This window comes from Homarus americanus, unplaced genomic scaffold, assembly GCF_018991925.1.
Source record: "Homarus americanus isolate GMGI-L3 unplaced genomic scaffold, GMGI_Hamer_2.0 scaffold57726, whole genome shotgun sequence".
Lineage (NCBI taxonomy): Eukaryota > Metazoa > Arthropoda > Malacostraca > Decapoda > Nephropidae > Homarus > Homarus americanus.
Genome location: NW_024753612.1, coordinates 233,159 through 261,090, shown reverse-complemented (window position 1 = coordinate 261,090; position 27,932 = coordinate 233,159). Strand labels below are relative to the sequence as shown.

Sequence of the window (27,932 nt, the reverse complement as noted above, 5' to 3'; positions counted from 1 at the left end):
GTTAGGGTACTAGGGTAGGTTAAGGTTTGGTTAGGTTAGGTTTGGGTTAGGTTAGGTTAGGTTTTCGTAGATACCGACATCGTAGTTACATATATTAAGACCAAGATAAGATACATAACTACAGACACCAGGTAAATAATTATTCTTGACTCTTATATAATTACTTGCGGTAAATCTATCATATATTTTAATTTATCTTGACCCTTTTGTCTTGTTTAATTATTGTTTATATAAAGTCCTATAAGATTCATATATCGATAACAGAGGATTTAGTCTTGGTGATTAGATTATGAGTTATTCGCTAATTATTAGTTATGTTTACTTATAAAATTGTTTACTTGTTTAAGACACCAGGCTGAGAAGAATACCAAACACTTTAGTTGATTTTCTGAACATAAATCTCTTCATATTACTCCTGATGGTATGGAGGTAATATTTTATCAGTGCCAAGGGGACACTTTATGCTGGATGCTGTATGTCCTTTGATAGAGAGACAGATATGTAAACAATGTCCTCCCTCTTATGAAGCCACTGATTGTAGGTAAACTATTATATTAATCACCAGGTAAACTATTATATTAATCACCAGGTAAACTAATATATTAATCTACAGGTAAACTAATATATTGATTTACAGGTAAACTAATATATTGATTTACAGGTAAACTAATATATTAACCTGCAGGTAAACTAATATATTAATTTTAAGCAAATGGTTTACCTTACCGTATATAAGGATTTTATGGGGAGGTAAATCTGATCGAACACTTGACCATATTTTTTTTGAGTCACTTAACAAAGGAAGGTTAGTTAAGGAAGACGCTGGCAGGTTGAGTGAAGTGTGTCATCGTTGTGGTGAGGAAGGTGGTGAGTTGAGGTCAGGAGATACTATGGTGTGTGTGTGTGGCGGAGGTGATGAGCCAGCTTCCTTTTTTTATCTTGCTTGCTTGTACTTTATCTTGCTTGCTTGTTTGCTTGCTTGAAATATACCGTAACTGTATCATTACTGTTTACACTTCCTCTGTCCTGTTTTATAACTCATTTGGTCAGTGTTGATTCCAATCCTGTCAGTGTTGTTCTATCACCACCATCAGTATTACTCGGTGTGCTTCTCAGGTGTAAAGGGCAGTGGTACCTGTGCTCCCATTGACAGTGGGGAGGTGAGGAGTGGTTGCGCCCTCGGTGAGAGAATCCGGCGGGGTGAAGTAGCCACCTTGGGCCGCCGACTTCTGTAGAGGAGGATCATGACAGGCTCTCAGGGGTGACACGTGTTGTACAGCAGACTCGACCATGGGCAACAGTGCCAGAGAGATCATAGCCACATACCTCGAACAGAGAGCTTAAGTGAGAGACCGCAGGGGAGGGAGTGAGATGAGAGGTCAACTGGGGTGGATTAGTGCCAGTGCCACTTTACGCAAGAAAACTGCCACACTCTTAACTACTACCCCACTCTGTTGTATTTGTCACAGGTGGCACTGGCCAGGCCTCACCTGATGCCAGCGACTGATTTATGGCACCAAAATTCAATGTATATATTGATCCACCTGTGGCACTGTAGCACCTCCGTTCCTGTATCTGCTGCTCTTTTTTTTTGAGAGACGAAAGAAAATTAGCGAAGTAAGAATAAAATATAGAATGATAAAGAGCTGAAGAATTGGAGAGGGAGCAATAGATGGAGGACTGAACACCTCTCGGCTAGGTCAACTGAGTGTGAGGCTGATTGATAATGTACCGATAGACTTGTAAGAAAGTACTGTTCGTGTATAGGACAGGTGTTGATTTTTGTGATTGATTGTGGTATTTGTTCTATTTATCCTCTTTTATGCCAGTGTCAAGTGAGTGGCTACTTTCGTCGTTATGGTTGGCTGCTCTTATTGGCGTTTTGGGCACGAGTTAGCCAACCCTGTTCCATGTTTTGGGGCCATATTTTGTAATCCCACGGCCTTAATGGCGGGGTACGGTTCAAGGTACTGACGGGGTGGTACGGTTCAAGGTACTGATGGGGTGGTACGGTTCAAGGTACTGACGGGGTGGTACGGTTCAAGGTACTGATGGGGTGGTACGGTCCAAGGTACTGACGGGGTACTGTCCAAGGAAGTTATCTACTACCAACCCGTGAAGATTGTGGGTAGTGTTGATTTCCTTGTCTCTGTTGTTGTTTGATAGGAGTCGTCATTGTTGTTGTTCTTGGTCATAATGGTTAAAATTTTTGCCATATTCTCCTTGTTGAGTTATGGAGGGGACGGCTGAGAGTTGGTAATGCTGTGTGTTTTTACCTGACGGAGTGAGATGATCTCAGGTGTGGTGTGGAGTCGGTATGGTTCCTCGAGGTGTCTTGTTGTTGGTTCCTTCCCGGTGTGGCTATGCCTCGTCTGACCCTCACATTCACCTGTTTGGATTTCAGTGGTGATGGAAGGTGTGAGGATAGGGGTGGGAGGCGGCCTGGAGATAGTGGTGATGATGAGGGTGAGATGGGAGTGGAGGTTGACCCTGGTGTGTGGTGAGGGTAGGGGGGGGGGTTGGTGGGCGGGCGAAGGAACGAGTGTGAGGGTGGTGGGTTGAGAGAGGGGGTGGAGGCGGCTTGCTGCTGCTGGTGGTGGCGAGTGTGTGAGGGTGGGGTGAGGGTGGGAGGGGGGGCTAGAGGTGGCCTGATGGTGGTGGTAGGTGGGCGGGTGAGAGGGTGGAGGCGGGGTGGGCGGACTAACGTGAGCTCCTCCCGCCAGGTGGCAGCACAGGACGGACCCTTCTCCATTTTCCTCTCGTACTCTTTTTCTTTTTTTTCTTCCTCCTTTTTGCCTCACCTTCGCTTGCACCAACACCACTTTTCTTTCCTCTCTCTTTAGCGTCTTTTATTGGTGTTTCTCTTCTTGTTATTAATGTCAGTTTCTTCAGGTGATGTTCAACACTTCGATCCAGTTATTTAATTGTGTTATATTAACTAATTATGTTTTTATTTGAGTGTCTTGAAATCTCTTATGAATTTTAAGTAATGCTCTTTTTTATATAGTATGTATGGATGTATGTGTATATGTATGTATATAATGCACATACACAGATACTTTATCTTATTATCATAGACAGTCTAATTATCGCTAACTATATTACACCCAGGTAGACAGTCAGTGCTATGTTAGTGGTCAGGAAGCTGATATATTTTCACCTACGTCTGTCTCTTAATATGTCGCCTCTGTCCTACCGTCTCAAGAATATTTACCGTCTAGGGAAAAGTATGAAAATTGTTCTCAATTTCCAAACTGTGAAAGTATGGAGAAAGTATTGATTGGGAATAGATTAATTTGATTTGGTAATGGCGTGTAAGATGGTAATGAGGTTACCTGTGGGAGATGGTAAAAAGGTTACCTGTGTAAGATGGTAATGAGGTACCTGTGGAAGATGGTAATGAGGTTACCTGTGGAAGATGGTAATGAGGTTACCTGTGGGAGATGGTAAAGAGGTTACCTGTGGGAGATGGTAATGAGGTACCTGTGGAAGATGGTAATGAGGTACCTGTATGAGATGGTAATGAGGTGAAAGTCTTAAGAGAGACATCTTTATGGCTAGGGAATAGGGAAGTAGGGATTGGGTCTTACTGTATCAAAATAGGCATAGAAATACTTTATATTACAAAATTGGGAGAAGCTTCTTATGGATAGGGAGAGAAACTTTAAATCAGAAAATAGGGAGAAAAAAAAACAGGGAAGGATATTTATGCTGAAAAATAGGGGAGGGGGGGACAATGTAAAATGGGATAAAGCTTTATATCAGAAATTGAGAAACCTGACGTACAATAAAGATGAAATATAATGATGAAAATAGGGTGAGAAAATTAGCAAGAGGAATTGTGTCAAAAAATGGGGAGATATACATTATTTTATCTCACAAATTGGTTCAACTTTATATTACCTTCAAATATAAATAAAAACTTGGTCGACTAGGAAATTTAGATGGTGATTCACTTTATCAATAGAATGGAAATGGAAACGTACGAAGAAGATTTGGTTTATAAATCAGAAAATAGGGATAGACACGGTATACTGTACAGTCTCAGGAAATGGGAAAAATAGACTTATTACGTCAAAAATGGGGATATATAGTAATTGTATTACATATCAATGGCAGATATAAATTTAAATGGGTATTATGGTTATATTAAAGCAGTTTTGCGTGTACTTATCTTAACCTAACCTAACCATATGATAAAAGAAGCTATGTGTGTGTGTGCTACCCTTTTCTATCCTATCCTATCCTAACCTAACCTAACCCAACCCAACCCAACCCAACCTAACCCAACCTAACCTAACCCAACCTAACCTAGCCTAACCCTGTATTAAAGAAGCGTTGTTGTATGCACTATATAGTTAGGGTGTGAGAAACAGCTGCGTGGGCATAGTAAGTTATGAAGAAAGTTTTTGCACACAAGATATATAATTATTTGCATATTTAAAGAATCTCAGTATGTATGTATGTATGTTTGTATGTTTGTATCTATATATGTGTGTGTGTGTGTGTGTGTGTGTGTGTGTGTGTATTAATAAAAAGCATAGGAAAAAATACGCGGGTCACTTCATTATTGATTGATAATTAAAACAAATTACAAGTGTATTTTTTTACGGGTCCATCACTGTAGTCCATCATATAAAACAATAATAATTGTATGTTTTTTTGTATATAAATTGGCAATAGATAAAGTTAAGAGCCTCTATCATAACAAGTGTATTGTATATTGTTTAATTATCACATATATATATATATATATATATATATATATATATATATATATATATATATATATATATATATATATATATATATATATTCAATAACCATTAAAAGTCTGGCTATATTAGTAGAAAATATTAATATAGTCAAGGGATTTTATTTAGCTATGTTAGGCCTTTGTGTATATTACTAGGACATTAACAAAGTCTAAAAATTCTTGTAGTTTCCCACGGTAAATATTCCTCGTAAGTCAAGATCTAGGCTCCTATGAATCGGCTTAAGAGATTCACTTTACTTAAAACTCGGGTTAATTTCAAAGTCTGAGAACATGTTAACTAGATTTGTTCCTCTGTCACCAGTTAAGGCAGAAAAAATATCGTAAGTTAAAACAAAAAAAACCCTGAAATTCTGAAACCAACTTAAGTGTAGATGTGTCCCTTTTTTTTATCAGTTAAGGAAAATAATTGGAAGTTAAAACACAATATTAACTTAAAGAGATTAACATCCAAGAGACTACCTTAACTAGACACGCTCACTTAGCACACGTTAACGTAATAAAAATAGTTAAAGTATTTTTGCTCTGTAGTTAAATGCAGGTGTCGAGTTAAGGTGGTTATTGCGAAGATTAGGCATCCCAGGTTAATATCACATGACGATTAAACACCTTAACCTAACCTAACTTAACCTAACCTAACGTAACCTAATATTTTTTCACCTAACCTAACCTAACCTATTTGTAAGTAAGGAGTATAAAGTATTTCTAAGTAAGCGTGTAATTAAGGATAATGGTAATCCTGTCGTTAGGTGAGAGGTGTGGGGAAAAGATATTAATATTAGGGAGTGTTTGTGTTTAGTAAAGTGGGAAGGGTGTGGAGGGGGGGTGGGGGCAGGAGGAAGAGGAGGTTGAAAACAAGTGGAATAAGAGTGGAAAAGAAAATATAGAATCTCTCTCTCTCTCTTTAATTACCTTGCTTTAGGCTATATGTCTTTCTCTCCTCGCTTCGCCTCTCACCATTCTCTCATCACACCTTTCATCTTATTTCTCTCTCCTCTTCCTCTTCTCTTACCTTCTTCCCCTCCTATTTTCTCGCCATATTCTCCTTTTCTTCCTCTTCTCTTATCTTCTTCCCCTCCTCTCCTCTCACACACCCTTCCTCTCCCCTCCTCTTACATTCCTCCTTTACATTTTTATCATCCATTCCTTTGTTTTCACCCTTTTCTCTTCTCGCATCTCTCATCTTCCTCCTCCTCCTCTCCTTTGGTCTCTTCTTCTTCTTCCTCCTCTCTTCTCATCACCTCTTTGTCCTCCCACTCCTATCCCTCTCATCCTTTTAGCTCCCCTCTCACATATTGTTTTATTTTATGTGTTCCTCCCCACTCGCCTTTCTTTCCTCCCCACTCGCCCATTTTCCTCTCAGGTCAAACTTTTCCTCCCCACTCAAGCTCCCTTATTCTTTAACCTTCCTCCATTTCTCCTCTTATTCTCTATTCCTCTTTCTCAGTTACTCTTTTCTCCTGTGTTGCCTGTAGAATCTTGGTACCTCATGAGTGGGCTGCCTGTGTTGCTTGTAGAATCTTGGTAACTCATGTGTGGCTGTCTGTGTTGCCTGTAAAATCTTGGTACCTCATGAGTGGCTGCCTGTGTTGCCTGTAGAATCTTGGTACCTCAAGAGTGGGCTGCCTGTGTTGCTTGTAGAATCTTGGTAACTCATGTGTGGCTGTCTGTGTTGCCTGTAGAATCTTGGTACCTCATGAGTGGCTGCCTGTGTTGCCTGTAGAATCTTGGTACCTCATTAGTGTCTGTCTGTGTTGCCTGTAGAAGCTTGGTACCTCATTAGTGGCTGCCTGTAGAATCTTGGTACTCAATTCCTCTCCTACATCGGCCTTAATAACTACCATGAATATTTATTTATTTATTTATTTATTTTGAAGAATTTAGACTCTTGGGTTAGCGTCCCAGCTGATAGAGACAAGAAATAATACTGTCTCCTTTTCCATATTCAAGTCATCCGATAAACCAAGGGATACATGATAACACCTATAATGATTTAAGTGTTATAGAGATTATTATAGGCCTGCGTATAATGTTCTCGCTCTATCACTGAGATCATTCAGTAGTATACCCATGGAGTGAGTCTCTTTATGCAGCTCTAAAATGCACATCAAAAGCTTAGTATAGTGATATGAAGCTTAATAGAGTGTGTTTTATGCAACGTGTAGTAATATCTGTGATTTGTCCAGGAAGTGAGGCACGGTATATGATGTTTGACTCTTGAACTTAGTGACCTTTCGATGGATTTGACTCTTGACCCTAAGCTAGTGACCTCTTGACCTTTCGATGGATTTGACTCTTGACTCTAAGCTAGTGACCTCCTCTTGACCTTTTGGTGGATTTGACTCTTGACCCTAAGCTAGTGACCTCTTGACATTTCGATGGATTTGACTTGACCTTCACCTTGCACAGGATGTAAGGGGGTGCCCGATAAACTAGCCCCCTCCGGGGCAATCTAAATCTAAAAAAATCTTAAGCTAGTAACCTCCTTTTGACCTTTCGATGGAGATGATGTAAAAAGTTGAAGTTGTAGATCACAACAGTTGATGCTTAAGTTTTGCCCCGTGGAAATTAAATTAAGTTGAGATGGTGATATATCGCTCGTAATATACTGAAGAAGGAGTGCCACGTGTGTTGTTGTGTTTATGAGGAAGAACTTAGGATGTGTACTTGACTAAACTATATATGAGCGATTTAGTGGTTTAAAGATGAAATTACCAAAAAGTATGGATAGGAAGAATCATAATTTGAAGGTATTTAACTTTTTGTGTTAATGGTAACAGGTTTGTAGTGTCTTGTGGAGTGATCTTGAATAAGGTTAGAAGGTACAGGTTATGAAGGGACCTTTAACATAGTGGCAAGGTCAGTGGTAAGGCCAAAGGCAGGACTGAGAAAGAAAGAAGCGTAATGCACAACACACACACACACACACGCACGCACACACACACAGTAAATCTAAGGTGTACACACTTATGTTCAGCTCCTGATCTTAAGATATGACCTGAATCTTACATGAAGGTAAAAAAAAAATACCCAGGAAAATTTTACGACACGATGTTATAAATGTGTACACAGCGGCAGACGAGGCACCGGGGTATGAAAGACTACACGAGATACAAAGTGTTATTATAAATGATAGTCAAAGGATGAAATTAAAGTCGGGAAATGAAAATTGAAGCACAAATATACCTGGCCTTTATGCCCCCATACAATCGTTTAAGAAAAGAGTGAGAGTTTTGTGTTTTTGGTTATGCTAGGGTCAGAGGTTATGAGAAGGCTTGAGTTTAGGGGGTATGGTGTATCAGCTGGGTAATATTCTGGTTTAAAGTCATTTGTCAAACTAAAGCTACGAATATTAAGGTTTAGGTTATTTATTGTTTACTTAATGCAGTGGTTCACAAACACAGGGTGGCAGTGTTGTTGAGAGGTGAATCACGCATGTAACCTTGTATTAATGATCCTTTCACTGGTTGTGGTGTTTCATATGTTATGTAAAGTTTGAAATGTTAGTTCTTATTTATGCATACTCACCTAACAGACGGTGTGTAAAGAACCCTAAAAAACTACAACTGGTTCTGTGGTGAGTCCTTGACATCGTGTTGGTGTACAGGGCCATCAAATTAACGCGTCCAGGTGCCTCCCCACACACTGTCTAATAATAACTTTTTGCTACACATACATCAATAGTCATTAACCATGCAGTACTTTTTATGTTGCGTTATCCATTACAAATAAGAAGAATTAGCAGTGGATTATATTTGAATTTAAGAAACAGTAACAGGAACTTGCTAAAAAAAATCGAGGTTCCGGTCCATCCATATAAGGGAATACTAATTTTTTTACTTTGATTCTTTCCTGTGACTGTGATTCTTAATTAATATTTTTATATTTTTTGTTTGAAATAAATTAGAACAGGCAAAGGAAAAAAATGAAGACAGAAAAGTTGTGTAAAAATTTTAAATTAATAAAAATCGGTTAAATAAATATAGAGATTTACGGCGCTCAGGGAAGAAGGTAACTTAATCTAATAAGAAAATGAAGATCATGAAAATCATCATTCTCTTCCTTGTCATCCAATTCGTCACCCCTCCGTCCTTCTCCCTCCTCTTGACGGTGTGGATGACCTTAGCAGTAAAAAGTAACTCCCTCTACTACAGCGTGAGTCAGCCTCTGGTATTAGTACTCGTGGTGGGGCAAGATTATGTATTGGGGTTACATAACAGACGTAGAGAGAGAGAGAGAGAGAGAGTGAGAGAGAGAGAGAGAGAGGTGGAGAGAGATGTAGAGGGAGGTGGAGATAGTAGTTGAGAGAGAGAGAGAGAGAGAGTTGTAGAGAGAGAAAGAGAGAGGTAGGTGGGCAGAGTAGTAGTAAAGAGAGGGAGGATAATGTCACTTGTGAGGCTTGAGGGAGGCTCTCCGTCTTCAGCACTTAAGACGCTTCCCGGGGAATCTAATTTGCATTGGAGATGATAATCAGCTTTACCGGTGCCTCCTCGACACGACAACACGCTTCTGCTGCTGCTGTTGAACACTCCTGCTGGCTGTTACTGATGCTGTTGAACACTCCTGCCGGCTGTTACTGATGCTGTTAAACACTCCTGCCGGCTCTTGTTGTTACTGATGCTGTTGTAATTGTTGCTGCTATTGCTACTTGACTGTTGTTATTGTTGTTACTGATTCTGTTAAACCCTCTCCATGCGACTGTTGCTGCTGTTATTATTGTTCTGGCTATGGCTGTTATTACGTCAGCTGTGTCGTAACTGCTGTTCTATCTTGTTATGGGTGTTTTGCTGCAGCTTCCCCCCCCCCCCCTACTAGATTCCTGCTGCTGCTGTTCTGTTATTTCCCTTACTCTTGTGGCTTTCCCTATATGCTGCGCCAAACTCCTGCAGCTGCTGTGCCAAACTCCTGTAGCTGCTGTGCCAAACTCCTGTAGATGATGTGCCAAACTCCTGTAGCTGTTGTGCCAAACTCCTGTAGCTGCTGTGCCATTTCCTGAAGCTACTGTGCCAAACTCCTGTAGATGATGTGCCAAACTCCTGTAGCTGTTGTGCCAAACTCCTGTAGCTGCTGTGCCAATTCCTGTAGCTACTGTACTCCTGTGCCAAACTCCTGTAGCTGCTGTGCCTCCTGTAAACTCCTGTAGCTGCCAAACTCCTGTAGGTGCTGTGCCAAACTCCTGTAGCTGCTGTGCCAAACTCTTTAGATACTGTGCTAAATTCCTGTAGCTGCTATGCCAAACTTCTGTAGGTGCTGTGCCAAACTCCTGTAGATGCTGTGCTAATTTCCTGTAGCTGCTGTGCCAAACTCCTGTAGGTGCTGTGCCAATTCCTGAAGGTGCTGTGTCTTTAACGTCATTATATTGTCCACATTTCGCAGGTAATTTTTCCCTCCTTTTTCCCCCGCCTCTTGTAATCGTGTTTCCTGCCCCTGTTGCCTCTACCTAAGTGCCAGGGTTCGTTAAGCACACCAGACACGACCACAACATGTCGTATATACAAGTTTATGTCTGGAAAATATATGTTCGTAAGGTTTTTTATCTATCTTGTCTATCTATCTATCTATCTATATATCTATCTATCTATCTATCTATCTATATATCTATCTATTAATCTATCTATCTATCTATCTATCTATCTATCTATCTATCTATCTATTGTTTCTGTTAGATCAAATGTAGGTAATTCTTAAAAAAAAATGAGGAGGTAATAATAAAGAAGACCCGAGGAACACACACACACACACACACACACACACACACACACACACACACACACACACACACACACACACACACACAGTATTGGGAGAACACTTAAGGCAATGTTTATTTCACCTGAGGCACATAGTTAAGTTTCTAAAGGTTTAATGTTGATATCTTGTTGTTTTTATCCCTGTGCCAGAGAGAGATGGATGGACTTTGAAAATAGAGAAATGAAATTGAAACCCTAAAATTGGATTAATATTAGTGCATCTTGGACATGGCTTGGAAAAAAAAGTTAAAAGTTAAAACAATTAAGAACTAAATCTCGTGAGGAGCTGGTATTGGTAGGAGGAGCACTTGCTGTTATTACCGGACGACGCTGCCATCCTGACTACCTCTCAACCACCATGGCATCGTACACACACACACACACACACACACACACACACACACACACACACACACACACACACACACATACATACATACACACACATACATACACACACACATTCACACACACACACACACACACATTCACACACACACACACACACACACACACACACACACACACACACACACACACACACACACACACATTCACGCACCCCCCCCACACACACACACACACGAGAGGGGAGGAGAGTGTCTACTAGTATACAGTGTAGTAAAATATAACACGTGAGAAGTATAGAAAGTATGGAAGAGACTCGACCGATAGAGTACTTGATAACCTGATAAGATTATACCAGTTAGTGACAGGTGATGTGGGACAGGTATCGCCTCCTTACCAGTTAGTGACAGGTGATGTGAGACAGGTATCGCCTCCTTTCCAGTTAGTGACAGGTGATGTGGGACAGGTATCGCCTCCTTACCAGTTAGTGACAGGTGATGTGGGACAGGTATCCCCTCCTTACCAGTTAGTGACAGGTGATGTGGGACAGGTATCGCCTCCTTACCAGTTAGTGACAGGTGATGTGGGACAGGTATCGCCTCCTTTCCAGTTAGTGACAGGTGATGTACAGGTATCCCCTCCTTACCAGTTAGTGACAGTGATACAGGTGATGTGACAGGTATCGCCTCCTTACCAGTTAGTGACAGGTGATGTGGGACAGGTATCGCCTCCTTACCAGTTAGTGACAGGTGATGTGGGACAGGTATCCCCTCCTTACCAGTTAGTGACAGGTGATGTGGGACAGGTATCCCCTCCTTACCAGTTACCAGTTAGTGACAGGTGATGTGGGACAGGTATCCCCTCCTTACCAGTTAGTGACAGGTGATGTGGGACAGGTATCCCCTCCTTACCAGTTAGTGACAGGTGATGTGGGACAGGTATCCCCTCCTTACCAGTTAGTGACAGGTGATGTGGGACAGGTATCCCCTCCTTACCAGTTCGTGACAGGTGATGTGGGACAGGTATCGCCTCCTTACCAGTTAGTGACAGGTGATGTGGGACAGGTATCGCCTCCTTTTCAGTTAGTGACAGGTGATGTAGGACAGGTATCCCCTCCTTACCAGTTAGTGACAGGTGATGTGGGACAGGTATCCCCTCCTTACCAGTTAGTGACAGGTGATGTGGGGCAGGTATCGCCTCCTTTCTCACTTTTATCTTATACGCAACACATCTTTTCCATTTCTTATCAAACTACTGAATGTTTTTTTTTTAATATTAACACGACAGACTTAAGCAAAACTACACCCAATGAAGGTAGATCACGTTAATCTGTCTCACTTAACCTAACCTAACCCAACCTGTCGTGGTATAATACTATCGCCTCTTGACCCCACTGTTATTGGTTTGAGTCTTGCTGCCGACCACTGACTGAAGCGCCCCTAGTCGATCCAGCTGCAGAAGGGCGGTGAAAATACTGTGCAGTGGTGACAATGGTTGATGCCCTGCGTTCCGAAAGGCTGTGTGTTCATTGTACTCTAACCTCTTTCACTTTGTCAACAACGTCTTGGACAATCGTGGTGAGAGAGAAAAATGTTGTCTGAAGTGATGAGTCGTATTTGTCATGAGCGACCCCTTCCTCTCTCCTCCCTGTCTCCTCCCTCTCTCTTCCTCCTGAGCGACCCCTTCCTCCTTCCTCTCTCCTCCCTGTCTCCTCCCTCTCTCTTCCTCCTGAGCGACCCCTCCCTCCTTCCTCTCTCCTTCCTGTCTCCTTCCTCTCTCTTCCTCCTGAGCGACCCCCCCCTCCTTCTCCTCTCTCCTTCCTGTCTCCTCCTCCTCTCCTCCTCTCTCTCCCTGAGCGACCCCCCCTCCTTTCTCTCTCTCTCTTCCTGAGCGACCTCTCCTCTCCTTCTATCTTCCTCCTCTCCTCCTTCTCTCTACTTCCTCTCCTCCCTCTCTCTTCCTCCTCTCCTTCCTCTCTTCTTCCTCCCCTCCTCTCTTCCTCCACTCCTCTCTTCCTTCTCTCTTCCTACTACCCTTCCTCTCTTCTTCTTCCTCCTCCTCCCATCTCCCGCCGCACCCGACCTTTCACAGGACCTTCCACCTTTTGCTTATTACTTGTGGCAAAGCTTCCTTTCATGACATCAGGGGAGTCTCTTCGTGACGTCAGCATACTCATCGTGACGTCAGTTGGTCTCTTGTAACGCGGGGCCGCCTTTATTGACGTCTCGGATCATACGAGTCTGAGCCACATGCTAAAATCTAATGAATTTTGTCTCATTACCTTAACACAGAAACAAACAACGAAGTGAATTGTGTTACAGTCCTTCAAGGGGGGTCAGGTCAGGTCAGGTCAGGTCAGGTCAATAATAAAAAAAAGAAATAAAACAAGGATTGCACTTTTTTTTCTTAACGTGGAAGAAGTTTTTTGCCACTTCCTGGACCACCCGACCTGAGAGAGAGAGAGAGAGAGAGAGAGAGAGAGAGAGAGAGAGAGAGAGAGAGAGATCCCAGAAAATCATCACAATACACGGCTGACGTCACATTGATTTCATATGTATGAGAAATCCTTCCTCCACAAGCAGTCATATGTGTACCTGAGAGCCGTACATGTATTGTATACCTAAAAAATCTATGTATTCCATGTATCCAACCGATGGTAATCACTGTATCACCAGATAGATTTTGTGTATTTTCAAGTGGTCCGTGTATCTCATGAGTGGTCCATGTATCTCATGAGTGGTCCATGTATCTCGAGAGTGGTCCATGTATCTCAAGAGTGGTCCATGTATCTCGAGAGTGGTCCATGTATCTCGAGAGTGGTCCATGTATCTCAAGAGTGGTCCATGTATCTCATGAGTGGTCCATGTATCTCAAGAGTGGTCCATATATCTCGAGAGTGGTCCATGTACCTTAACAGTGGTCCATATATCTCGAGAGTGGTCCATGTACCTTAACAGTGGTCCACACGGAAATAGAAACAGGGAATAAGCAAGTGACAGTACCGGAGACACGAGGAAACAGACAAACCGAGACTTGGGCCGCCGCTCACGCAACACGACGCTTTTGTTAATGTCTTGCGTTGGCCGGCGGTGATTCCTCCAGAGGCTATTGTTTACCCAGGAGCGCCGGCGACGTTACCCTTTGTCGCCACCGCCGCCGCCCGTCCGCCCGCCTCCTGCCGCCCAGACCCCGGAGATGCGCGATTGTGGTGTGTCGCTATTGATTTTTGTCATTGGATTAATACCGAGTTGCAGGTCTTTTTTTTAATTAGGATTCCGGGAAGAATAACTTTTTTCACTCGATTCGAATATGAGACGCGCCATTGAGTTGAATCTTACTCTTTTTTGTTTGTTTATTGTTTCTCTCTTATAACGAAATGTTTCTTTTTTTTCACATCAGTTTAAACTTGTAATTGTTATTTACTCTTTAGTTCATCTATCATTTCATACCGACTCGATCTCCAACGTGTGTCCCAGTTGTGTGTATATGAGAAATGAACGCGACTTAGATAAAAAAAGCGACTCACTCATATTACACGACTCAGTATAGGTGAACCTTATTACACTCCAGGTCCATTACGAAGTCTGGAATATTAAGTCTTGAAACAGTTAACACAATAGTTGGGGTTAAAACCAAACCAAACAAAAGACAAACAGCTTCTCACAAGACACGATGGCTGCATCTCATCGTGGTGTTCCGGTTGGTGTCTTAGGGTGATTTAGTATGACTTTGTGTTGAAGGTTCAAGGTGTCGACTTCTTAAACCTTTGATAACTTTTATATCATTATCACACTAACTCGTTATTACAAAAGTGGTCTTCACATTAACTCTTTATCATAGGAACCCATCATCACATTAACTTTTTACTACAGTAACTCGTTATTACATTAACTTTTTATCACATGAACTCTTTATCACAGTCATTCGTTATCACTTGAACTCGTTGTCACAGGAACTCATTATAACATTAACTCGCTATCACATTAACTCGTTATCACATTAACTCGTTATCGCATTAACTCGTTATCACATGAACTCATTACCACATTAACTCGTTATCATATGAATTCGTACATTTATCTCTAGATTTTTGACGGATCTCGCTAAATGAAAACATCTTATAACATCAACACGACTTTGTTTGGGTTTTTAGCTGATAACCAAAGTATACGTTTTGGTTATGAGGTTATCTTAAATCTACTTCAGTACTCTTTATGTTATCTATCGTGGGGAGATAACAGTAGTTACGATTATTGAGTATGATATGATGAAGTTACAATATCCCTGATTATAAATATTACCACAGAAATAACAAAAGTTTACACCGAATGAGATAATAACCTGATACAGAAGACCTGATACCCGATACAGGATACCTGATACAGAAGACCTGATACCCGATACAGGATACCTGATACAGAAGACCTGATACCCGATACAGAATACCTGGTACCCGATACAGAATACCTGATACCCGATACAGAATACCTGATACCCGATACAGAATACCTGGTACCCGATACAGAATACCTGATACCCGATACAGAATACCTGATACAGAATATTTTTTGTTTGTTGATTACTACTGTATGGGCTAGGAATTTATCACCCTGGTCTACTAGACTTAAAAGGTGTTCATTGTTACAAAGGTCAGTGATACCTAATGAAACAACAACACCTGGCAGAAGGGTAACAGGTAATGCTCACAATACCTGCTGAGATTTTGTTCTTGTTGTGACTTTCTTGCTAGTGAGACTTGTTTGTTCCCTCCTGAGACTTGTCCCCCCCCCTTAGACTTTGTTCCCTCCCTCCTGAGACCTGTTACATCCCTCTGAGGCTTGTTCCCTCCTGAGACTTGTCCCCCCTGAGACTTTGTTCCCTCCCTCCCCAGACTTTGCCCCCCCCTCCCCCTTCCGAGAATTGTTCCCTCCCTCCTGAGATTTGTTCCCGCCTTATCTCTTGATCCACTCGGAGTTGACCTCACCCCACCAATTCCACTCTTGACCTCGGTACAGTTGATCCCCTCCCTCCCTCCCTCCCTCCCTCCCTCTGATTCCCAGCTCCCACCTAATCCCTCATTCCTGGATTTGAAGAGAGGAATCAAGTCGGTGGTATATTTGGACGATGGACTCAAATTACAACCTTACATCTAAAAAAAAAAAAAGGGGGATTTACGGAATACCTGATACCTGGTGCAGAATAATGTTACCGGGTATTACATTAGACTGTTAAAGGTAATTGGTGTATTTCTTCTCTTCATGTTTGTGTGTCTATTTACTGTTTAAGTTTATATTACGATAGATAGAATCAGAGAGAGAATAGAAAACCTCCTCGATTGTTTTCGCTGATGTGACAATGACGGCGATGGGTGAGGTGACGTGGCCAGGGGACTTGTGCCGTTTGCTGTACCCTTTAGTGTGTGAGAGAGATGGTGTGGTGTGCCAGTGTTTTGGTAAGGTTGGCTCTCTCTCTCTCTCTCTGATTCATCTTTAAGTTAAGCTGAATATACACTTATCAATTAATAGTTTGGGAATCAAATTAGAAGGGTGTGTGTGTAAAGTTTCATTAAAACGGTGTATTTTAAGAGTTGTTTAAACCAAAATAGGATTCAGTTTTCTAAGTTTCAACAAGTGTTTATCCCCAGATGACGTCGTGGCTATACAGTGTTCAGTAGTTGATATTCTAAATACAGAATGATTTGTCTTCAAGTATTTCCTTTAGACCAGTGTGTTTATGGATGTAATACACGTGTCTTCATATGGTGGAGTCTCAGTTTTTGTGTCACGTATCATCCTGTAATTCGATTTTTAACTTTATACACACATACACACAGACGTATGTGAGTGTACTGGGCACCTGGTAAGGAAAAGAGAATATCAGAATTATCGATGAAAGGTTTCGAAGAACGAGTGAATCATCTGGGGAAATAATTGCTATGAATATTTGATTAAGTCTGAGAAAGGATGAGAGAGAGACCCAGTTATTCCGAGGTACTGGTAGAGTATATGTTGAATAATCTCGTTAAAATACTTGTACAGTTTTTGTTGAATAATGTCATTAAATTCATCTCCTCTAGAAGGGTTATACATTTTCTTGTATAATTTATTTTAATGTTAACAAGACCCCCCTCAACCTTGTCAGTGTCTGCAGTCGAAAATTACCAGCCGTTTGGGGGCGGGGGTATTAAACTCGGAACCTTCCCCTGTCCCACGATATAATTAAAACGTCGCCTGTGGCCTCCGGCACTGAACTTGGAAACTTGGTCTACGGAGGCGCCATTTTTATCCCACGCGCGACTGACTTTTGGCGGGAACCGGATGAGTAAAAGCGCGGGAAAAATGGGCCCGCTACACTTTTGGCGGCAACAGTTTGAGAGAAAACGCCAGAGAGAGAGAGAGAGAGAGAGAGAGAGAGAGAGAGAGAGAGAGAGAGAGAGAGAGTTAAACCTTCTCTGTCTTGGTGCTGTATTTTTCTTTTATCAAACATAGAGAGAGAGAGTGTGGAGGAAGAGGAGGAAATGTTCCAGGAAGTTGTAATTCAAAACTGAGTCCTGAGTTTAGGATTTCATCTGCGGCGGCTCCGGCGGGAAGCTTTTAATAAGAGTTGAAGACTTTGCCACCATTTGTTGTAAATATCGGCAAGTTATACGCCACAACTCCTGGAGGCGGGGCGGTGTTGTTGAAGTGTTACCCCATCCTTGCTTTAGTCATATCCACATTCTGGCCACATGGTGAATTGTAAATGTGTCCCACGTTGTAGAAAACAGAAATGTGTCCCCATAGTTGTACATAATTCATGCCGTCGCTTATAGTCCGTGTCCGTTATTAAAGGTTGTCTTCTGTGACAGAGCTGTAAAAGGTGTAATGTTACAATGAGAAAATTGTGATAGGTGGAAAAGTTTATTGTTATTGAGTAAACAGTTTTATATGGCGGTAAAACATCCAATAACCAGACAAAAACAAAACTTAGTTAAAAAAAGAAAAAGTCGAGCTATAGTTAGGTGATGAGGCAGAGTGTGACGAGAGGAAGAATCTTACATTTTGTCGAGAGGGGAAAAAAAAGGTGACACGTCGGTGGGATAATGCCCCGTGTATCAGTGTGTAATATTGGAGGGAGATGATCAAGGTCTCCCTCGGCCTCCCAGAGGAGAGGAGGCGCCCCACCTACTCGGGGGGTGGGGGAGGTAGGGAAAATATCAATATTGTCGTGGCCTCCTCTATGACACGCTAACAAAACTCCGCGACGCAATTTGCCAGTGTCAGGTGTTTGCCTCGCACATCAAAGGCTCGCCGAAATGAGCTACGTGTCCGAATACCTGCAATTTATTACCCGCTGGCTCTGGCTTCTGTGGTGTGGCGGGGATGGGAGGGAGGGAGTGGGTGGGTGAGGAGAGGGAGTGCGTAGGTAGGGAGTCGTGTAGAGGTAGGATGTGGAGATAGTGATGGAGGAGGGGATGGTAGTGATGGAGGTGGTGGTGGTGGTAGTAGTAGTAGTGGTGATGGACGTAGGAGAAAGAGGAAAGATATTGGTGTGGGGGAGAGAGACTGGTGACGTGGAGAGGAGAAATTGATATAGTGTTAAGAGGAGGGGGGGTGGAGGAAGGAAAGGAAAGGAGGAGTTGAGAGAAGGGCAAAGTAATGGAGAAAGATTGGGATGTTGTGTTAAGAAAGTAGGTAATTGGATCTAGAGTTTGTTGAGGTTATTGTACTTGGGGTTTTAAGTCACTGATATAGAAGGGTGATGGGATGGATTGAAGTACAAATATTCCTCATGTTTAGACGCTGTGTGTAGTTAAGGTATAGGGTAATAAGGACACTGGGAAGGGGGAGGGTAGTTAGTATAATGTGTGTAGTTAACGAGGGATGATAAGGACTCTGTAGGGGGGGGGGTTAGCATAGTATATTGTGTGTAGTTAAAATAGGATAATAAGGAGCCTGGTAGGGGATGGTATAATGATTTTGATTCAATTTTCAGATTTTCTTATATAGCAAGACAGACACGACATAATAAGCTGATTTACCAAACTAGAAGTTATGTGTGAAGTTTTGAAGAGTTAATAGTGATGTTGTAGATTAAGTCATTAAGGCAAATGAGAGAGAAATTTCACTATTGTAATGTACCGGTATCAACAGGTGCCTCACAGTCAGTCGTACGTTTAAGTTAACGGCAAAAATCAGGTTAGCATACTCAGCGTGTGCAAACAGGACTCGAGAACGGCATCAAGAGTTGTGTTTTTGTTGGGCAGGTCCCTAGTGGTCCTCCGCCCTGGCCTCACCTCAGTCTTGTGAATAGTTCCACACGAGGTGAAGACGACTCAAGGTATCCGAGTGGGTTAGGTTACCTGGTGTTTATTGTATCATCCTGCAGCGACGAGACACGGGAGACGAAGACGCCCCTTGGCCTCGTCTGGGTGGTGTCTAGATAGGTGTGTCTGTCTGTATGTCTGTTTCTCTCTCTAGTCCTAAAAGCTTTCAAACACAATAAGTCGAGTCTTCAATTATATACATTCACTTGTGTATAATGAAACTTGGTAAGGAATGTTCTCTCATGGGGGAGATATCTCATGGGATGGCAAGTTGAGAGGATTGAGAGGACTCTTTGACCATTTCTGAAGTAATTAAGATAAGATTCCACCTCTCAGGGTTACATTAGATCAAATAACCCCCACCCCCCCCAAAAAATATATGACATTGAAAAATAATAACTCAAATGTCCTCAAGTCTCTTAGCTAGATACGTTCACTTAACACCAATTCAGAGATAAAGAACTCGGGTGTGTGTGTGTGTGTGTGTGTGTGTGTGTGTGTGTGTGTGTGTGTGTGTGATATATCTTGAGTCAACATATTATCTAAGCTAATTTAATGTATGTCTAGTGATCCTTTAAGTCGATTTTCACTCTAATTTTTTTTTTCATATTTTATTTTCTCGATACTCGTTCAACCTCAACTCCTGTCCCTATGCAACACCATACCCCTACAAACCTTTCCCCATAACCCCTCCCCCACAATCACTTCCCCTCCCCTATAACCCATTACCCCTACATTCCTACCCCATTTCCCCTTCCCCTCGTAGCTTCCCCTTCATAACCTTATCATCAATATCGCCTCATCGTCTCTTAAGCTCATGTTAAATATCGACCCCAAAATCCCAGTAATTTTAGGGGAGGAGAGGGGAGGTATTTTATCTCCTGTTTACATTCTAGTTTTCCATTCCCTAACACCTTCCTTCCCTCTTCCCTAACACCTCCTACCCCCTAACACCCCCTACCCCTAACACCCCCTACCCTTAACATCCCCCTTCCCTATCACCCCCTATCCATACCCCTAAAACTTCTCCCCTTCCCCTAATACAGGTGAGTGATGTCATTGGTAAGTCGCCACACTTTGATGGAGGTGAATTTATCAAGTGATCGTCCGTCTGTCCGTCCGAAACACAATAATGCCTCTTTATAAATATTGTGGAGCTATTGGAGGAGAGGAGGAGGGGGGGATAGTTACACACACACTTCAGGGGCAATCGTTTTGTTTATTTTCACCATAGTTAAGACCTCAGCTGTTTATACTCTTGGTGGATTACTTATTGTTTACTGCATCGCGTTATGTTTTTATCTCAAAATATTTACTGTAAACATCACGAGTAAGATAGCTTATGTTAGAGGCTAGTTTGGTGAAGGGGAGGGGATGGAGGTGGGGGAGAGTGAGGGGGGGGCAGGAGGAGGGACTGAGTTGACTACACTGTGGAAAATTAGAGTTTCAGAGACACAAAAATGTTTTCACGCGGCGCTTTAGCTTGGTGGTGGTGGTGATTGTGGTAGTTGTGGTGATGTTGGTAGTTGTTTTGATAGTGGTGATGTTGGTAGTTGTTTTGGTGGATGGTGATATTGGTGTGTTGTTGTTGTGTTGGTGTTAGTATTTCTTGTTGCGGTTAGTGATGATGATGGTGTTATTTGTTATGGTGTTAATGGTGTTTGTTTATGGTTTAAGTGTTTGTGGTTTAAGTGTTTGTGGTTTAAATTGTTTATGGTAGCAGTTTATACCACTATGTCAGGTGTTTAATCTATCTTTTATCTCTCCTATCTTCTTTATCTCCTCTCCTTGTGTCTCCTTCCTTCCATCTATCTCTCTCCTACCTTCTTTATCTCCTCTCCTTGTGTCTCCTTCCTTCCATCTATCTCTCTCCTATCTTCTTTATCTCCTCTCCTTGTGTCTCCTTCCTTCCATCTATCTCTCTCCTACCTTCTTTATCTCCTCTCCTTGTGTCTCCTTCCTCCAATATTCTTCACATCTTTGTTTCTTCTTCATCTTTCTTCCCCTTTCCTTTTCCTTTACTCACCTTCTCTTCGTCTCCGTGTTCCACTTCCCTTTCCGTTATTTTATTTTTACTTCCCTCTTATAATTCACTTCATCTTCCATATGTTTCTTTTCCTTTCATTTATCTTATTCGTTGTCTCTACACTTCCCTTCCCTTCCCTTCCCTTCCCTTCCCTTCCCTTCCCTTCCCTTCCCGTCTTCTCCATTTTGTATCCCTGTTCTCCATTTCTTTGTGACATGCTTCTTTCTCCTCCCTTTCCACCTGGCCTTTCCATTTCTTCCAGTGATTCCTTTTCCCCTCTTACTCTACACCTCTCTCCCACCATCCCCTTCCCCTCTCCCCCCATCCCATTCCCCCCCCACCATCCCATTCCCTCTCCCCACCATCCCTTCCCTCCCCCACCATCCCTTCCCTCTCCCCACCAACCCTTCCCCTCTCCCCACCAACCCTCTCCCCTCTCCCCTCACCAACCCCTCCCTCTCCCTACCCCATTCTTGTCCTCTCACTTACCTCCTCTTCTTCTCCCCACATCACTTCTCCCTCACCATCCCCAGTCCTCTCACTTACCTCCTCTTCTTCTCCCCACATCACTTCTCCCTCACCATATGTGTCCCCAGTCTGCCAGTGTATACCTCCCCATTCCTCCCCAGGGGTGGGTGTTGACCCCCAGAGCCGCAACGGCACTCTGCCATAATGGCACCGACCTATATTTGTGGTTTTCGTCGGCGTCGAACTGGCCGTATGTCGCCTGCGTCGGACGCCCCCGAATGCCTACACGGAAAGCGACGTTCACGGGTAGACTACGAAGGTGGCTAACTCTCCTTCAATATATCCTCTCCCACTCTCTCTCCCTTCCTTTGTAATTACCTCTTTTCCTCTCTCCTTTGTGTTCACTTTCACTGTCGACAGGTGAACACAACGTTGCTAGGAACAGGTCACCAGGGATGCATGTTTTTATCCCGGGTAAGTCCTCCAGCGTCCTGGTGCCACAGTGTCCCGGTTCGTACGAGATCCAGCGGCGGTGGTCTTGTTTGAAAAGTTGAAAACATTTTACATTTTCCATTATCCCGCTCCGATGCCAAATTGAATTTTCATGAGGCTTTTACACAAGTGTGGAACCCCTCGTGTTTGGCTTCCGTTTTTATGCTCGCACTCTGGTTTATCTCTCTCTCTCTCTTTCTCTCTCTCTCTCTCTCTCTCTCTCTCTCTCTCTCTCTCTTATTCTCTCAAATTCTCGCTCTCTGGCTAATTAATGTTTACTGCTACGTTGTTTATCTTATATTAAATAGAATTGAAACAAACACTGTATTAACTTATAACAAGAGAGTAGTAGACTCGCAAAAAAATAATCCACATATTATTATAAAATATATCACATTGGTATAGGCGGAGGTGATCACATATTATATCGTCTATACAATAAGATCGTCAGATGCTCACTTGTTTCTCAATCAGGTGTTTATACAATACTACCTTCATAATACCATTTAAGAACACTAAATAAACCCCTGTGTCGTTTGGTATTTTGTTATCTATTGTTTATGGTACGTAGATTAATGAAAAGTATTTGTATATAAAGAGTAGTGTGTGTTGAGGGTGAAGGTTTAGTTGGTATCACCGTGTAATAAGAGTAGATGGTGTGAAATATTTAAATAATGGTGCAAGTAATGTTTAGGTTTTGGAAACAACAGATTGTTAATTTTTAGACTTGTTTATTTGCTTTTTTGTTTCGATATTTTCATTTGTTTTTTGTTCGTGTTTTTATTTATTTTTTTATGTTTTTGTATTCGTGTTTTTCGTTTTTTTTTGTATCATTGTATTTTGTTTGATTTTTATCAGTTTTAATTGTTTTTTGTTTCAAGGTTTTTCTTTTATTTGTTTTTGTATTTGTTTTCCTTTAATTGTTTATTTTTTATCAGTCTTTTCTTTTTTCTTTTTTTTCTTTTTTATCAATGTTTTTTCTATTTGTTTTTATCAATGTTTCTCTTTTTGTTTGTTTTTATATCAATGTTTTCATGTCTTTAACTAGGTGGTCATCTTTGGCCTGACTTTGTTCAGAGTCGTGTTGGCCACTCTCACTCTTGTGCTGGGTAATGTGACTTTCTGCCCCGTCCTGACCAGACGAGGCGGAAAACTGTGACATTACCACACTACCGGGGAAAACCTTGGCTTTTATTTATTATTTATCGTTTCTAGTAAAAAAAAAAGAAGTATATTGAAATTTACGAATCAAAATAACTTGTGGAAAAAGATTATTAGGAAACCTTTGATCACGAAACTGGGTCTTGAATGAAAATTATTATTATTATTATTATTATTATTATTATTATTATTATTATTATTATTATTATTATTTTACACCCTAGACTACCATCATTATGCTCTTATTAACCTATCACCATTGTATTCTTATAAGACTTTACCATAATTATACTCTTCTTATCACTGTCATCATTATACTCGTCCAGGTTCATATAATCCAATAATACACATTACTCTCTTCTGCTGAATGAATCATAAAATGCCATAATTACGATACTTTTTATTCCCTGTAACTCATTTATTAGTAGTTATGAGTTCACGAGTTTATAAAATGAGTAAACAAAAAAAACATAAGTGGGTAAATAATTAAAGAGCTTAATTTTTTTAATGGTGTCGTTGGTATTGTAATGCATAGAGTTAGTAAAGGAGATGGGGAGTATTAGCTGATGATATGTTGTGTGGGGAGGGAGGGAGGGAGGGGAGTAAATTGGACGAAGGAAGGGAGAAGATATAGAGGGAGGAAGGGAAAGATGGATGGAGGGTGGGGGGGAAATGTAGTGGAAGGAAGGGAAGAGTAGAGGGAGGGAGGAAATGTTGGAAGGAGGTAAAATTAAAGGGAGGGAGGGAAGTGTAGAGGGAAGAAGGAAAAGTAAATGGAGAAAGAGAGGAAAATGGAGAACTGGAGGAAGAGGAGGAAGGGAAGAAGTCTTTAAGGACACGGGGAGAGAGACTAAGAAGCTTCGCCTTACCATTCTGTAAACACCCCCTACACACACACACACACACACACACACACACACACACACACACACAGTCATGTTTAGAGATAAGCTTTAGTCTAAATGCTAAGTTTTACTCTGATTATAGATAACATATGGGAGATGTTTCCAGGAACTATTTTAAACCGATCCAAACATCAGCTAAATCGGTCAATTTTGCCGGCGGCGAAACGATTCTAAGAGAGAGAGAGAGAGAGAGAGAGAGAGAGAGAGAGAGAGAGAGACTTGGTTGTTGTTGTTTTGATTTTGGAAGATGGTACCGGAAGACACACACACAAACACTACCACACAACCACTAACCCCACCACAACCACCACCACAACCACTACCACCACACCAAACACTACACACAACCACTACCACCCACCCACCACCACAACCTACCACTACCACTACCACCACCACCACCACCACCACCACCACCACCACCACCACCACCACAAGTACTACCAACATCACTACCACCACTACTTCTACCAACAAGAACAACGTAATTTACCATATTAACTTTGGTAATTACTTCCCCCGAGTAAACTTTGGATTAATGTTCAGTTAATTCACCCACCAGCCCCTTCCCTTCCTTCCTTCCTTCCTTCCTTCCTTCCTTCCTTCCTTCCTTCCTTCCTTCCTTCCTTCCTTCCTTCCTTCCTTACCTGCCACTGCTTCTCATCCCCTTCCTTCCTCCCTTCTTTCCTTCCTTACCTGCCACCGCTTCTCATCCCCTTCCTTCCTTCCTTCCTTCCTTCCTAGTCAGTGTCCCTCGTACTGTGGTTAGGGTTCAGTATATTCTCACCAATCTTTATAACCTTATTTATTTAATTAATTATCTATTTATCTTTTATTTGTTTATTTAACTTTTATTTATTTATTTATTTATTGTTTTTATCTTTTAATTTATTTATTTATATTTTATTTATCTTTAATTTATTTTTATTTATTTATTTATTGATCTATTTATTTATTTACTTTTGGGGAAACATTTTTTAATTAATGTTTAGTTTAATCTTTTGTATTATTAGCCAATGTTTATATTTTCGTGAGTGTTGACAGATACGTGTATGTGCGTTTGTCTGTCCGGTCATTACAGGTAGAGTTTTGTCTTAACTAATGTTTATGTTGTGTTATAGTTTTTATAAACAAGAACAAACACGTGGTAGGTTGTTTAGTTGTTCATATAAATTATAAATATTGCCCTCAGGTGTGTCAAGAGTCGGGTATAAAGGTGTGTGTGTGTGTGTGTGTGTGTGTGTGTGTGTGTGTGTGTGTGTGTGTGTGTGTGTGTGTGTGTGTGTGTGTGTGTGTGTGTGTGTGTGTGTGTGTGTGTGTGTAGATTGGTCGTGGGTTGTGACTGCCACAGAGTTGTTGTGACTTTAGTCTGTTAGCTAAGGTCTGAATTGTAGTCTGTTGGCTGGGGTTTGTTGTACTCTGTTAGCTGAGGTGTGGTATCGTCTGTTGGCTGAGTCTGGTGTAGTCATGTTAGCTGAGGTTTGTTTGTGCTCTGTTGCTGAAGTTAACTGGTATCGTCTGTTCGCTGAGGGTCTGAAACATAGTCTGTTAGCTGAGGTACCAGGTAGTCTGTTAGCTGAGGTCTGGTATAGTCTGTTAGTTGAGGTCTGGTATAGTCTGCTAGTTGAGGTCTGCTGTAGTCTGTTAGCTGAGGTCTGGGGTGGTCTGTTAGCTGAGGTCTGGTGTTACTGTTGTTATGATCAGAGTGCTGTATTTTAATGTCTGTTTTGTATTAGTTGTGAGAGACGAGGTGTGAGGTCAGTTATAACAAGTACTTTATTTCTTATTCAATTTACTTTCCTTGTCAGTTGTATGTTAATTTTTGTTGATTGATTTAGTTTTGTTTGTTGATTTGTTGTGCTTTTAAATGTTTTATCCCGTGTTAGTTATTAATCAATTTGTTTCTTTGTTTTCGTCAGACATATTGAACCGGGCAGCAGGAGGGAGTATCCTGGACAACACCCCGGAGACCGACCTACTCTATGGGAGACTGCAGCCACCGTGGTTATCTGAACAGTACTCGTACACCTCTGATCCTTCTGCTGCCACCCCTGCTGCCTCTGCCACCCCTGCTGCCTCTGCCACCCCTGCTGCTTCTGCCACCCCTGCTGCTTCTGCCGCCCCTGGACCGTCCAATCCCTCCGCCACTGCTGAAGCTGCGGCTTTTGGTGGTGGCTTCTTGCAGGGTAAGTACCAACACGAAGACAGTAAAGAGATATGATGCTGTAGTGAAGGCCGTGTTTAGAGTCCATGTTATCCCAGCAACGTGTGTGTGTGTGTGTGTGTGTGTGTGTGTGTGTGTGTGTGTGTGTGTGTGTGTGTGTGTGTGTGTGTAGCATGATATACAGTTCTGGACCTCCAATGTGTTTCCATGAATGTCTGAAGGTGTGCAGACATATTGCAGAGTGATAGATGTCCTTATTTTTAGTTATAGTTATGTATTTGTTATTATGAAGCCATAATTCTCAGGTGTACGCAGTTGAAGGTTGGTTCCCTAGGCCTGGCTGTCCGTTAGGGGCGGTGTGGACACAGCACATTGTAGGCCAAGTTTTTATTTTTTAGGTAGACAAAGAGACAGCGGCCGGCACTATACCCACCTGTCTTCATTTTTCCCCAACTATAAACTTAAGTACCCATTCACAGCTGGGTAGACTGGGGGTGCCCTGGACGTAAACCAGAGACCCTTAGAACAAGAGGCGACCCTGTATCCTCCCTCCACCACCCCAGCAACACACTTTTCCACATCACCCTATACCTCCCCTTCACCGCTCATCTCCCCACCACACTCCCCACTATATCTCCCTACTCCGCCCACCCATTTCCACCCCCCTCCCCCCCTCCCCCCCACCCTACAGCCCTCACCCTACAGTGGCCGGGTGTTGAGTGGAGGAACGTGAACCTTTCTTCCTTACGGTTCTGGCTTAAGTTTGAATTGTTGAGGTGGGTGTTAGCGTTGGCCGGCCACCCATTGTTGCAAGTGACGGGGCAATTAATGTGTTGGGTGGTGGTGGTGGTCAAGACCCAGGTGTGTGGAGCTGCTGCTGGGTGCTAGTAGTGGTGGTGGTTTGAACCCGGTTGTAGAGCTGCTGGTAAGAGTTGGCTTTTTGTATAAATGTATTTGATTATTATTTATGTGTGTGTGTGTGTGTGTGTGTGTGTGTGTGTGTGTGTGTGTGTGTGTGTGTGTGTGTGTGTGTGTGTTTCCATATGGATTTGCAAAGTTTGGAAGACGAACTTAAATTTCTAAGTACAGGTATGTCCGGGTGATCTTGGCGGTGTTGTAGTGAAATGCGGCGTGGGAGTACCGTAGACTTGTACAGCCGACCAGGTTGTGAAGGGAGGTGGAGTGGTGGTGGCGTGACAGTGTTCCACCTAATCTTGTCACACAGCAATAGGAGCTTATCGTTCCTGAGTCTTTATGTTTATTTCCGGTGACGAGAGATAGAATTACCTGGAACTATTTTATTTCTTTAAGTTAGAGCAAGTTGAGGAAGATAAAGTTGACCACCATTACCTACGTATTGTGTGGTGATAAATAAATTTGTTTAGAGAGCGTACAGGTGTGTGTGTGTGTGTGTGTGTGTGTGTGTGTGTGTGTGTGTGTGTGTGTGTGTGTGTGTGTGTGTGTGTGTGTGTGTGTGTGTGTGTGTGTGTGTGTGTGTGTGTGTGTGTGTGTGTGTGTGTGTGTGTGTGTACAGCGTGA

General features: G+C 42.1%; 1 protein-coding gene across 1 annotated transcript in view; it reads left to right on the top strand.

Annotated features, from left to right (window-relative positions):
• Window positions 1-27,932, top strand: part of LOC121855399 (Fanconi anemia group J protein homolog) — a 279,612-nt gene that overhangs the window by 26,013 nt on the left and 225,667 nt on the right. Inside the window, exon 3 of the mRNA XM_042350301.1 lies at window positions 26,149-26,415. Within this exon, the coding sequence (XP_042206235.1) occupies window positions 26,149-26,415 (267 nt within the window). The remainder of the gene's footprint in view (window positions 1-26,148; window positions 26,416-27,932) is intronic.